We start from the raw sequence: 14,649 nt of genomic DNA on the forward strand, positions 1-14,649 counted from the left end.
ATTTTTTAAATGCCATATAAAATTTTTCTGGACAACAATCTCCAGCATCAAAACCAATGAGTTGTAGAAGCTGTGTTCTGATCCTACCTGAAACTGGAGAAACACGAATAACCAAAACACACAGGGATTTACTTAAGCTAATGCAGCGCTGAATTGCTAATATATTAGGTGCTGGAATGCACCTCTTCAACCTTAGAGCACCCTCCCTTCTCCAACCCCCCCCCCCCCCCCCCTTTACCCTCAATCCAACCATAAAAATCACAAATTTCAATTTTTGTAGATTTCTGATAAAACTTACAACTAAAACTTACAACCAGAATTCTTTTATAAAAAATGCTGTTCCAGATTGCGGTTTTTAAAACATAATATCTTGAAATAAAAACAATAAAATTAGAAGTTTTAATATAACCAATCTCTGTTTTGCATTGGGACTCAAAAATAGCCCCTGCTGTGTGCTCCCCTTGTGACATTCGCCTGCTTTATTTCTTTGTTGATGGTCCTTGGTGTCGACATACTGCATTGTGATACTGGCTGAAAAATTGGGGGGGGGGGGGGGGGAGATTTCAACAATGACTACTGCAACTAATGTAGCCGACAGATGCACAGTTGCGTTCAACAGATTTTTACTTTCACTGTTCACAAGCCCCCTCCCCCACCCCCCACCCCCCCCATACACACATTTAAGATGGCCAGTGCACTATTGTTTAATTTTTGATAAGCCTCATTAACAGCTTTCAGGCATATGTCATCATACTGCTACAATAGTTTACTGTTGAATATTTATGAGCATAAAATCCGAACCACACAGTTCACACTCTTATAGAACAATACGGTACATATTGAACCAACACTGTCATTGTTTTAACATGCAGCCTATTTGTGTTACACTTATTTCACAGTTAAGTTGATGTATTGTTGTTCATCTAACCAATACGGTCCTCATCTGAAACTCAGCCTCACTATCCCAGGCTGGAACAACTGAACCAAATCCTTCATCAGGGATCAAAGTATCATCATGAGTTGATGTGAAGGACATCCTACCCAAGATCCTTCCAAGCCCTCCTAAAGTGGTGTTCCATTGCCAACCCAACCTCCACAACATTCTAGTCATCCTTATGCCACTCCCAATTCCAACTCCTTGCCACCAGGGACCACATCCCTGTGGAAGACACAGGTGCAAGACCTGTCCAATCCATCCACCCTGCAATTCCTATTCTAGTTCAGTCACAGGCTTAGCCTACTCCATCAGAGGCCAGACCACTTGTAAAAGCAGCCATGTCATATACCAGCTCTGCTGTAACCATTAGGCAATTTTTTATATTGGTATGATTAACAACCAGCCATACACCAGGATGAATAACCACCATCAAACTGTGGCCAAGATCAAAGTGGACTACCCTGTGGCACAACATGCTGCTGAACATAATACACTTGATATCAATGGCTGCCTCACAACTTGTGCCATCTAGATACTCTCCTCCACTTTCAGCTTTTCTGAACTGTGCAGGTGGGAGTTATCCTTAAAACACATTCTCTGCTCCCAAAACTAACACAATGTCACCCTAAGGAAAACCTACTGTCCCCAAAAACCGCACCCAACAGTTTCATCAACCTCTGTCCTATCACCTCCTTCCACTTCATGTCCCCTCACTCATTGTGCAGCACTCACTGGCAACACATCCACTGATCTTTTCCTCCTCTCTACTCATATCCTTTGTGACTCCCGTTTCTCCCCCCCTCCCCCCTCCCCCCCTCCCCCTCCTCTCCCACAGTCTTCCAAACCTTGGCCCACCACTTAGTCCCTGCATGCTCTGCCAGACAGTGCCCTTCTCTCCCCCCATCTGTACCCCACTATCCACTTTCCTTCCGTGTTCCACTCTAGACTGCTGCTTTTATTCAATGCTAGAGTTTCATTCTGGCAGCAGTGGTCATGTGCGTGTAACTTTTGCCTTCACATATGTGCATGTGTTTTCTCTTCTGGAGAAGGCTTCGACCAAAAGCTCAGTGTGTAACCATCTATTTGTTGCACCTGTCTGCAACTCAACATGTTGTCTTCATGATGAGCAGAAATTGATCCTTTTCACAATATGGTGAACACACATGATACATACACATCATGTTCAAACACTCCTTATGTCATTTATTTCTCACTGGCAACACCAAACATTACATTGCCATACTACTAGATTGCTCACAGTTGTAAACATCACCCACAAACACACACACACACACACACACACACACACAGAGAGAGAGAGAGAGAGAGAGAGAGAGAGAGAGAGAGAGAGAGAGAGAGAGAGAGAGGAGATTAGTTCATCCCAGGCCCTGCCCATCGCATCATGTTTGTCACATATTGTCAGGTTCTTAGGTGCCAGTATAGCGGTACAGCACTACGTTCTAGTTGCATTGTGATTTAATACCAGAGCAAACTTGTTCCACTGTATTAAAAAAGAATCTGTGGGAGGGGCTGGAAGTACTTTCTGGTAAAAATTAAGCCACGAGCTAATGTCTTAAACTTTCATCCATTAACAGTGTAAAGGGCATTGTTTTAATGTACGCAACTGTAGCTGACTGGACAGTGCACCGGCTTGTCACTCTGGGGGGCCTGGGTTTGATTCCTGGCTGGGTTGGATATTTTCTCTGCTCAGGGACTGGCTGTTTGTGTCATCTTCATCATCCTCGTTGACACTCAAGTCACTGTAGTGGCAACATCTCAAAAGACTTGCACCAGGCAATCAGGTCTACCCACTGGGAGGCCCTCGCCCCATGACATTTCATTTCATAGTTTTGATATCATCCACAATTCATTGTGTTTCTACTATGACAGCAATTTCTTTTAAGATGTTGATGCACTTTATCTTTTCATTTTACTGCTGTGGGTACTTTTAAAATAAGAAAATGCATCTTTCGCTAAGGGAATTAAATGTGCCACTATGTCAAATGCAAAATTATGTTCTGCAAACAGTTGTCAATTCAATCTCTGCTTCTTTGGCTGATATGTTACCTGTATTTTCCATTATTTGTGTTTTAGATATGTACCCACTTATGGATGGTGTGGCCACGAAAGTTTTGACTAACTTGAGATATTTCTGACTTTGAGCATGCTTGTATAGATCATTTTTTCCACATATGTCCACATTACAAGCAGCACATCTTCATTTAAATTCATTATTGGCCATTTGCCTTAAGCACTCATCAAAAGTAGGATCACGTAGCCACTGATCTTGAAATTTCAACATTATTGAAACTTTCTCATTGATTTCTTCTAGCATTTACTTTTATTTTTAGGAGTGCTGTGTTTGTCACTCATTTGACAGGCTTACTGGGTGTGAACTATATACTGAAATATTAAAACGGCTAATTTTTACTGTATAGGTACACTTTCACTAAGATTGAGTTAATGCAACTGCATGTGGAAACAAATTCACTAAAGCTATTCATTTTGGATGGTTTATAAGATACTGAGGTTCTATAAACATCCTCCTCACAGGACATGGAAAGATAAACAGTCCATAAGGAGGGGAGTCCCTTATTCCCACAGCATGAGATATTGGGTGAGAACCATTGCATTTTTTAGTAATTTCTAAAATTCCTGATTTTTTTGTAATTATTTCTAATTTTTCCACTTTACCATGAGACTAAATTTTTGCTTATTTTTTCCTCATTTATGAGAAACTTCCCTCAATCTGGAAACATTTCTGTGATGCTCATCAACCCTGCAATCTGCCAGCTTTTGCCAAAGTTCATGTTATCGTTTACTCAGTTATAACAAGGTAGACAATTTATGTGCCAGCTTCTCTGATGTTTTTCATTTCAACTATGAAGCAAGACTACCAGAAATCTATAGTCATTCAATTAGAAGATGCCTCTTATTTTTGGACCTTCTTACACCTGGCTCATGGACTTCTACAATTTCACGAAAGAGGTAGCACTTCATTTCTAGTTAATATAGTGCATGCAGTCTCCTTAAGAGTACAAAATTCCTCAATTGTTTCTCTAATTACCTGGTTATTAAAATTGTTGACTGAAAGAATTTCCAAGTTCCTTCACCTAAGCGTATAAGAGAAAAATAATTCTTAGGTAGTTGGACAGCATTCTACACCAAATATATTAAAATGAAGTGAAATTACATTTTTCATACAAACAATATACAACTATGCTTCTATAAAAAAATAAAATTGTCACTAATAGTGTATGCACGTTAGATTATGCTGCAAGGAGACACCCAAGATAACTTAAACTGTTGAACATAACGGATCTGTATTTGCTATGTAAAGTGTGTTATGACCAAACTGATTTGCAGCTTTACACACCTCTCAGAATAAAAAAATATTGGAATAATGTTCACGTTAAGAACATCGTTACAGACAAAATTATAGTAGAGAAATGGAAGTATTAATTTGAATAATGGATTACCTTCACTTATTAATATGATTTGCTATGTTCATTTTGAGATTTAAAGGCAGTTATTTCATGGGATTATTTTTGTACTTGAAAGACATCATGCAGCAAACAAATAAATCTATTTCAAATTTACATTTTCTTAATAAATGGAAATACAGTTTAGATCTTGATGGTTATTTTATTAAAACAATTACTAACAAAGAGATAGAGGGGCTGGCCAGTACTTACCTCAGCTCAGTACAGCCGATAGAAACACAAAAAAGTACTGCCCAGCCCCTCTATCTCTTTGTTAGTAATTGTTTCACATCTTTATATGAGATTTTATTAAAACAATCAGTTTCAGCCTAGTCTTAGGCCATCTTCAGAACAGCACCATCAGATGAAGTTGATGATGTATAGAACATTCAATGTACCACAGTCATAAAAACTACTCAAACTGAACAAATTATGCCAAAACCAGTCATTTTAATAAAATTAGCATTACAATCTAGATTGCTGTTTCACTGATTTTATGTAGCTTAATAGATCACTGATTCCCAAATTGTTAGCAAAAATTTTACATCTTCTTGCCAGGAGCAGCAGGTGATTTGCCAGGATGAGTACTCATGAAATTCCTCAGCCTTTTCAGGCTGTGCTCTGTCTTCCCTGTACACCTGGCTGCTCTTTTAAGATTTTTATTGTGTGGGTGTAGCAGTGCTTTGTGCCTGTTTTTCCTTGTCACAGCACTGAACAACATTCAGCATCACTTTTTCCTTACCCCTTCGAACAACAATCCTCCTCTTTTGCCAAGAATTTGTTGGAGTACTTGGAGTTAATGGCAAGCCTCTTGAACAGGGGTGGCGAAGAATTCAGGTCATGGGCTGTGCCGCAGCACAAGTGCCATAGTATTCATGCCCCCTGGCACATTTCCCACACTGGCACACTGTGCTGTCTCAGCATGTGAAGGGGAAAACTTCAAACATGCTGCATTTAAATTGAAATGGAACCTTGGGAATGCAGCCACACTGTGTATGACTTGGTTTTATATTTCACATTTCTCAACAACACAGATAAAAAATCAAACAAATTTTCATTATTATTGAATTATTTTTGGTGCACTGAAGGTATATAATTCTTTACGGACAAACACAGACAGTTTCACACATTTTCGCACCCAGGTTACCATGTAATCTTGACTTATTTAGTTTCATGACCAAAAAAATGTCTTTCACACAAATACGTGGTACGAAATATCCTAGCACTTTTGCAACCTTATTATGGAGATGTGGAAACTACCTGAGGAAAGCAATGTAGAACACTATGGGCAGTGTGCAACCAAGCCCACTTAAAATTCGAAGTCTGCAATCCATTCTGTATATTCTAATTTTCACTCCTGGACTACTTTTTCCTTCATAAATTCAATAATAGTGAATTTTTAATCAAAAAATCATTCCAATGCACTTTGCAGTAATATATAAAGTTTCCATACTCTTCATTCAGTTCCACTGAAAACTGTTGCAACTGGCTCCCTTTGTGCAACTTCAGATCTTTTTCTGCTTGTACCACCAATTTCTACACGCTCCATGCCTGCAAATTTAGCACTAAGTGCTTCTGACACACAAAATAATGAATCCCATCTGTAAATCAGTGTTTGCTCTTTCATTGACAAACAAATCTTTAAATTCTTTTGGCATAGTATTGTCATGTCATATCATAGCAAATTTTGTGTACTTGTCACTTATGTAAGTGATTAATATATGTTGAGAATTCTCATATGTCTCTTCTGTTATTCCCATTCATTTTTAAAGGCTTGTGGCGATAGGTCACTAAACTGTCACTTTTTGTGCAAACAAGTACTGGACCTGTGTACATCCTTCATATCATGGACAAATAGTGAAGGATAAACAGTGCTGATACCGTGATTCTGCTGAAATGAAGACAGCTGTGTCAAGCAAAAAATGCCACATCACAATACAAAGTGGAATGTCGCACTGTACTGGGTACCACCAGGAAGAAATGAGCAGCGCACACACTCTGCACACATGAAGTCTGGCACACCATGGCTGGCCCAGCTCTAGTGTCTTTGCTCATTTTTGTAAATAACTATCATCACCCACCATGAAAAACACCGCACATGCATCAATAATGGCTACGGTTAACAATACTGTTCTGTAGCTAAGGTGGCAAACAGAATTATTTCCACCAATCACAGAGGGGCCAAGATAATATGTGCATCCAGTAAATGGACTGGCATCTGGTAAATAAATACTTCGTTGATTTTTATTTTACTGCACTTCTTGCAGATCTGTCCTTTCTTATTTAAGCTACAGACTGTAGATTAAAGGTTAATGTATCTTCTAGCAGCAACAGAACTATCTACTTGTTACAGTAATTACTCATTGAAGTCTCATTTTTTAAATTCTAACAAAGAAATTATGTAATACTTTGATGTGAATAAGTACCTGAAGAAAATTGTTTGCCTGCCTTTCAAAGTATTTGCTTGTTGTACGAGAAACAAAATAGCCAGTCCAGTAAGAGTGCTCATCACTTGCATAGGGAAAGAAATCATCCTCTTTAACAGTCCATGTAATGTTGGCATCATTTAAGGCTTTCAGGTAACAGGCTGGAGTTGAATACAATAGATTCAGTCTGCCTCCTTCTTCCTGTTTGGCATTAATATATCTGCAAACAAATTAATAATTTTAAATTTCTGTGTTAGTACAAAATTATCATAAACTAATATTAAAAAGAAATTATTAGACTGTGACAAGACTAACACTTAGAATTCAAAACAGCTTAGGAAATTAAAAGTGGCAATGTAAGTAATATAGTACAATAAAAATATTTATCTCTTAAACAAACTAGGTGTTGATCTCTGTGTAAGAACAGGCTATGAATAATAATTCTGATCTGAGTATAAATAGAGACTTTAATATCCTACATCTACATCTACATCTACATCTATACTCCGCAAGCCACCTGACGGTGTGTGGCGGAGTGTACCTTGAGTACCTCTATCGGTTCTCCCTTCTATTCTAGTCTCGTATTGTTCGTGGAAAGAAGGATTGTCGGTATGCTTCTGTGTGGGCTCTAATCTCTCTGATTTTATCCTCATGGTCTCTTCACGAGATATACATTGGAGAGAGCAATATACTGCTTGACTCTTCGGTGAAGGTATGTTCTCGAAATTTCAACAAAAGCCCGTACTGAGGTACTGAGCGTCTCTCCTGCAGAGTCTTCCACTGGAGTTTATCTATCATCTCCATAACGCTTTTGCATTTACTAAATGATCCTGTAACGAAGCGCACTGCTCTCCATTGGATCTTCTCTACCTCTTCTATCAACCCTATCTGGTACGGATCCCACACTGCTGAGCAGTATTCAAGCAGTGGGCGAACAAGCTTACTGTAACCTACTTCCTTTATTTCAGATTGTGTTTCCTTAGGATTCTTCCAATGAATCTCAGTCTGGCATCTGCTTTACCGACAATTAACTTTATATGATCATTCCATTTTAAATCACTCCTAACGCGTACTCCCAGATAATTTATGGAATTAACTGCTTCCAGTTGCTGACCTACTATTTTATAGCTAAATGATAAGGGATCTATCTTTCCATGTATTCACAGCACATATTGGTGCAAACTATTATAATACAACTCACATGAATCTGATAATACATTAAATTCATGTAATATCACAAATATGATAAGCTCTGACACAAGGGTAACAGAGTCAAGCTTAGTAGAATAGATTACGGAATAACCAACAGCTATGTGAAAGACAGCATTAACAACAGAAGCTCTGATTTTACTTAACTTGGAACACTATTGTCATAATAATTAACCCTTTCACTGCTATGGATGAGCTCTTTGCATTCCACAATGAGGCTGCTTTTTTTGCGACTGTACTGCTTGCCAAATGCTGGTGCCCCTGTTGAGAGATGGCACTCTGAATAATATGAAATACTTATCATCCAGTTTTCTGAAAACTACTAGGTAACAAAAATTGATTTTTGCACATTTTACAGTCTGACATCTTCACTCAACAAAGAACTAACTTTCCCTTTGTTATCAAATTACATAAGACATTGCACAAAATTATAAGGAGTTCACAGAGGTAAAATGCACTGCATAACCTTTGGATATGGTTGATTTGAGCTAATAGATTGCACAAAGTTAAATTAGATATGACATCAAAATTTTATTTAAAAGTAAGAACAAAAGGATATCTCATTTTGTTCTTGAGTATTTGGTTTTATATCCAAGGGCTGGTTGAGTGCGACACACCCATTCACATCCTAGTGCAGCAGGAAACGTGTGGTTATAACAATCTCATAAATGATTCAAGATATTGAAACAAGGTTTCCTGTGAATGATAGCATGCAATTCTTTACTTTTTATTCATCTATTCATTTTATTTATTGATTTATTTAGTGCCAATATTATCCCATTCATGACGTTGGACTAGTCAAAGTACAGAAAGTATAAAATATTACATATTTACACCATGTGTAAAATCTTGTCATTGGTATCAACACATCTTTATAACAAAATCATTATTCTGCTTAATTAGATTATAAAATTATATATGTACCTACAGACAGAATAAAAGCTAGTGAAACTACTTGGCTGATTTTACTAAACTTATTAAACACCAGTACTTTAGTTAACTAGGCATAGTAACACATGGCACAAAAGCTAAGTGCATAATGAGCTCCACAAACGGATGAAAGAAGTTTAGTCTTAACTAGTTATGGTTGACAATTATGAATTTTTGTTTAGAGAGTTATGAACCAGTCCAACAGAGTTGAGTAAAATTTCAGGTATTCATTAATGCTGTAGAAGCTATTGCTTATTAGTAGGTTTTTTTAGTTCTTTTTTTAATGTATTAATGTTTGGTTAATTTTTTATGCTATCTAGCAATGCACTGTACAGAATCTTTGGTTTGTAAACAGCACTGATCTGATGTATTGATTTTCTGTGCACATCCCTATAATAGTCATTTCTGTTCCTTGTTTGATAATTGTAGATATCACTATTCAAAGGTGAAACTTGATGGTTTTTAATGAAGCAGATTCTTTCAAATATAAATATAAATGGCAAGGTCATGATTTTTAATTCTTTAAAGACACCTCTACATGGCGTCCTGTAAGCAACATTACTTATTACTCTTACAGCTTTCTTTTAGAGCTGCTCTGCAAAAGAAATATTTATCCAGAACACATTACCATACTTCAGCAGACTATTCATGTATGCATAAAAAACGCTTAACACTGTTTCAGTATTGCAGCAATCTTTAAGCACTCTTAAGGTACCATATTTCAATAGATTAAGGTTTTATTTAAGTACTCTGAAAAGGATTTTGCCTTTTTTTTTTTAACATTTAAACAGCATTTTCCTACCACGTATGTTTATGTGCCACGCCCACTTTTCTGTCACCCACTTTTCTGTCACCCACTTTTCTACATATATTTTAGATCTTTATATCCCCTACATTGCACATTAGAGTTTTTTTTTTTTTTTTTTTTTGTTTTTTTTTACTCCCGAGTGTGTTGGTTCTCCTTGGAATGCAACACACTTTCAAACCTGTGGTTAGTTTATTTCAAGTGTGATTGCGAGTAGTTGTTATACTTATGTTTGCAGTGCTTGTTTATGTGTGTTTTGTTGTGTTTATTGAAGATGACAAAACGTAAAGGCATTTTCAAGAAACGACAATTTAGAGGAAACAAATTTAGAAAGTTTTCTGTACAAGAGGTTATGACACCTGGCAACAATGTTTCTAATTGCAATTCTTCAACAAGTTCATCATCAAAGAAGTTCTCACCATTTCAAGAGAGTTACAACAAATTTACTGTAAGTGACAAAGGGCGCAGTAACATTATTATAAATTTGAGAATATTATCAGATGTAATTTACACTCCTGGAAATGGAAAAAAGAACACATTGACACCGGTGTGTCAGACCCACCATACTTGCTCCGGACACTCTGAGAGGGCTGTACAAGCAATGATCACACGCACGGCACAGCGGACACACAAGGAACCGCGGTGTTGGCCGTCGAATGGCGCTAGCTGCGCAGCATTTGTGCACCGCCTCCGTCATTGTCAGCCAGTTTGCCATGGCATACGGAGCTCCATCGCAGTCTTTAACACTGGTAGCATGCCACAACAGCGTGGACGTGAACCGTATGTGCAGTTGACGGATTTTGAGTGAGGGCGTATAGTGGGCATGCGGGAGGCCAGGTGGACGTACCGCCGAATTGCTCAACACGTGGGGCATGAGGTCTCCACAGTACATCGATGTTGTCGCCAGTGGTCGGCGGAAGGTGCACATGCCCGTCGACCTGGGACCGGACCGCAGCGACGCACGGATGCACGCCAAGACCGTAGGATCCTACACAGTGCCATAGGGGACCGCACCGCCACTTCCCAGCAAATTAGGGACACTGTTGCTCCTGGGGTATCGGCAAGGACCATTCCCAACCGTCTCCATGAAGCTGGGCTACGGTCCCGCACACCGTTAGGCCGTCTTCCGCTCACGCCCCAACATCGTGCAGCCCACCTCCAGTGGTGTCGCGACAGGCGTGAATGGAGGGACGAATGGAGACGTGTTGTCTTCAGCAATGAGAGTCGCTTCTGCCTTGGTGCCAATGATGGTCGTATGCGTGTTTGGCGCCGTGCAGGTGAGCGCCACAATCAGGACTGCATACGACCGAGGCACACAGGGCCAACACTCGGCATCATGGTGTGGGGAGCGATCTCCTACACTGGCCGTACACCTCTGGTGATCGTCAAGGGGACACTGAATAGTGCACGGTACATCCAAACCGTCATCGAACCCATCGTTCTACCATTCCTAGACCGGCAAGGGAACTTGCTGTTCCAACAGGACAATGCACGTCCGCATGTATCCCATGCCACCCAACGTGCTCTAGAAGGTGTAAGTCAACTATCCTGGCCAGCAAGATCTCCGGATCTGTCCCCCATTGAGCATGTTTGGGACTGGATGAAGCGTCGTCTCACGCGGTCTGCACGTCCAGCATGAACGCTGGTCCAACTGAGGTGCCAGGTGGAAATTGCATGGCAAGCCGTTCCACAGGACTACATCCAGCATCTCTATGATCGTCTCCATGGGAGAATAGCAGCCTGCATTGCTGCGAAAGGTGGATATACACTGTACTAGTGCCGACATTGTGCATGCTCTGTTGCCTGTGTCTATGTGCCTGTGGTTCTGTCAGTGTGATCATGTGATGTATCTGACCCCAGGAATGTGTCAATAAAGTTTCCCCTTCCTGGGACAATGAATTCACGGTGTTCTTATTTCAATTTCCAGGAGTGTATAAATTTGTACAATGAAGACAGTGTGGTGAATCACAGAGAGTGAAAATTTGTGAGAGTGCCAGTGGGAGAAAAGACCTAGCAATTGATTTGGATTTAATTTGCACTAAAAGCTCAGCTGTGATTTCATTTATGAGTTCTTCAAAACCAGATGCGAGTGGCCCTTATGAAATGAATACTAGATTAGTTTTTGCCTTGCAATTCATTGGCAGGAGCATGGCTGCAGGGAGAACATTTTGTTCAGTGATGAACTTACGTCAACCACCAAATAAATTTGAAAAACTGACTGCAATATTAGAGAAAGCTGTATGTGAGGTTAGTGAGGAAAGCATGCTGGTTGCTAGGGAAGCAGTGAAAGAAAATGATGGATATTCAGATATTGCAGTTGCACTTGATGGAAGTTGGCAGAAAAGAGGACATACTTCTCTGAATAGAGCAGTGACTGCCACGAGTTTAGACAATGGTAAAGTATTGGATGTGGAAATAATGTCTAAATATTGCATATGTTGTAAGGTCAATGACCATAAACAACACAACTGTGTGGCTTATTTTAGAGGAACAAGTGGTGGTGTGGAAGTTCATGGAGTACAACAAATATTTCATTGTTTGGTAGAAACAAGAAACGTGCAGTACACCAAGTATTTGGGCGATGCTGACAGTAAGGCATACAACAAAGGGGTGAACTCTAAGCCATTTGGAGATGCCGTTATTAGCAAAATAGAATGTGTAGGCCACGTTCAAAACCGTTTGGGAACAAGGCTGAGAAATCTAACTGTTGATATGAGAGGAAAAAAAATTAGAAGATGGAAAATTCTTGGCCTGACAGGGTCGGTTAACTAAAACTAAAACTAAAATAGAAATAGAAATAGAAAACTAAAACTAAAATAGAAATCTTGGGCAGGCAATTAGGAGAATGACTGTTGTTTCTTTGGACTGCTTTATTCTAGCTCATTCTTGGCACGCAAATTGTTCTTCCACCATGTTTGTTCATTTTGTCTCAGTTATTAATAAATCCATATTCAATACTTAGTGTGTGTTATTACCTACCAACCCTACGTGATAACCACATTGGTAACCCCGACACTGTCATCATCTCATCGCAAGTTATTTTGTGCTCGTTTTCGTCATTTGCAACTTTTGAGTGCCAGTCCACATTGTTTCTGCCACAATGGGTCTACCAGTGTCTTTTGATGCAAGTGTCATGCGCCCTATTAACAGTGCTTGTGACCATGGGTGGTCAAGTGTGGGTTTGGTTAAAAGCAAACAATTATTTACGCCCAGCCACACCTGTGACCACCTAATCTTAACCAGCTCAACCTGGTCACCATCTAGCATGGCAGCACAACAACAGCCACAACATGTACAGTGTACGTCACTTAATGACGTCATGGATGATCTTCCAGTTAAAGACATTGTGGTTTATCCTTCATCCACGCAGTTACCTTCGGGATAGTTTGATGTGCTGACCAAGTTCCAGAACTGTGAATCAAACATTTATATGCACGAGGTAGCACATTCTTATATGTCTCTAGTGTCACAGCATTCCCCCTAATGCCATCCGCCTCTACTGCACTGGTTTCCACAAGCATTTGACGGTGGCTGCTCCATGACCACCTCATGCTTGCTTTTGTGATGGTGCCGGCCATTCTGCCCACATTGGTTACTGGACCAACCCCCCCCCCCCCCCCCCCCCCCACCCATGGCTGCTCCGCAACCACCTTCTGCCCGCTGTTGCAACAACAGAGACCATTACACCTGCGCCGTGTTCTACATCAGGCCTGCAGTTTGAACACACGGTGCCAACTTTTACGCCCACCGCCTCCACACCGTGTGTTGCACGCACCTGCCGCCCCATGCACACCTAGGGCGACACACCATTCACCGCTACTGCATTTGCGGTGTCAGAGGCACCCTGCTGTGCCGGTGTTACCTCAACTTGTGTTACTGGGCAGGTTTCTCAAGCTACCTGCTTTGCAAAATGATAACTGTAAGACTTGGTTTGCCTTAGTGGATCACCTGCTGGACAACCACAAAATTTCAGATGATGACACCCATTTTGCCTGCCTGGTGAGACATCTCCACACTCATCCGGATCTCATAAGTGACTAGCTTCCCTCACTGCCCAAGCATTCGACGGTGAAAGCACTGATTATTGAGTGCCTTTGTTGCCTTCCAGCCAAGGCTACCCACCACATTATTCACGATTAGGATCTAGACGACCACACACCTTTTCAGCTTTGGCAGCACCTATGAGCTTTAATTGACAATGAAGCATTACCTGAAGCTGCACTTCGGACACTGTCGATGGTCAAAATGCCTACTGTCATCTACTGTCTCATGTCGCCAACCCACTTGAGGTTTGTTTATGCATGAAAGATTGGGCTTACGCTATCATTCATCAAAACAACACCTGTCAAGGACGACATCTCCATCACACTCAGTTGGCGCGCCTGCACCTTACGTTTCATGCCCTGCCGGCAGAGGTCAGTGAGCTCACCACGGTGCCTCAGCTGCCAGTCAGGAGCTGCCACTTAGCAGCCTACAGGAGGAATTGCCTGCAGCCTCTCGACGGCCACTGACCTCGCCCGAGCAGCAGCCCAATCGGCTACTGGCCCCTGACACAACCAGCTGTGGTGCTCTCCCAATCGGCACCACCCCACCTTCCAGTGTATCCTCTGTGGTGGTTCCACATTACTCACGGGGACACTGCCCGCAACTGCCACGCACCTTTCGCCTACCCAAACAATACCAGCGGGCATGTTTAGGCACCAAGTCCTACCACATTCCTTCAAAGTGCCATTCACTTCAGATATGTGACACCTCTATGCCACAGAAATGTTATCAGGCAATCGCTCTCTCATCGACACTGGTCACTGGTGCCAATGTTAGCATTATCCCAGCAAAGCACACTGGTGACACACTTTCACC

General features: G+C 40.8%; 1 protein-coding gene across 3 annotated transcripts in view; it reads right to left on the minus strand.

The window, feature by feature from the left end:
* The window catches only part of LOC126284807 (lysosomal alpha-mannosidase-like), a 261,589-nt gene that overhangs the window by 64,016 nt on the left and 182,924 nt on the right, over positions 1 to 14,649 (minus strand). For all 3 annotated transcript variants that reach the window (XM_049983989.1, XM_049983999.1, XM_049984008.1), the window contains one exon: positions 6,846 to 7,065. In XM_049983989.1, the coding sequence (XP_049839946.1) occupies positions 6,846 to 7,065 (220 nt within the window). The remainder of the gene's footprint in view (positions 1 to 6,845; positions 7,066 to 14,649) is intronic.

The sequence above is a fragment of the Schistocerca gregaria genome, chromosome 1 (assembly GCF_023897955.1).
Source record: "Schistocerca gregaria isolate iqSchGreg1 chromosome 1, iqSchGreg1.2, whole genome shotgun sequence".
In the NCBI taxonomy this organism is placed as follows: domain Eukaryota; kingdom Metazoa; phylum Arthropoda; class Insecta; order Orthoptera; family Acrididae; genus Schistocerca; species Schistocerca gregaria.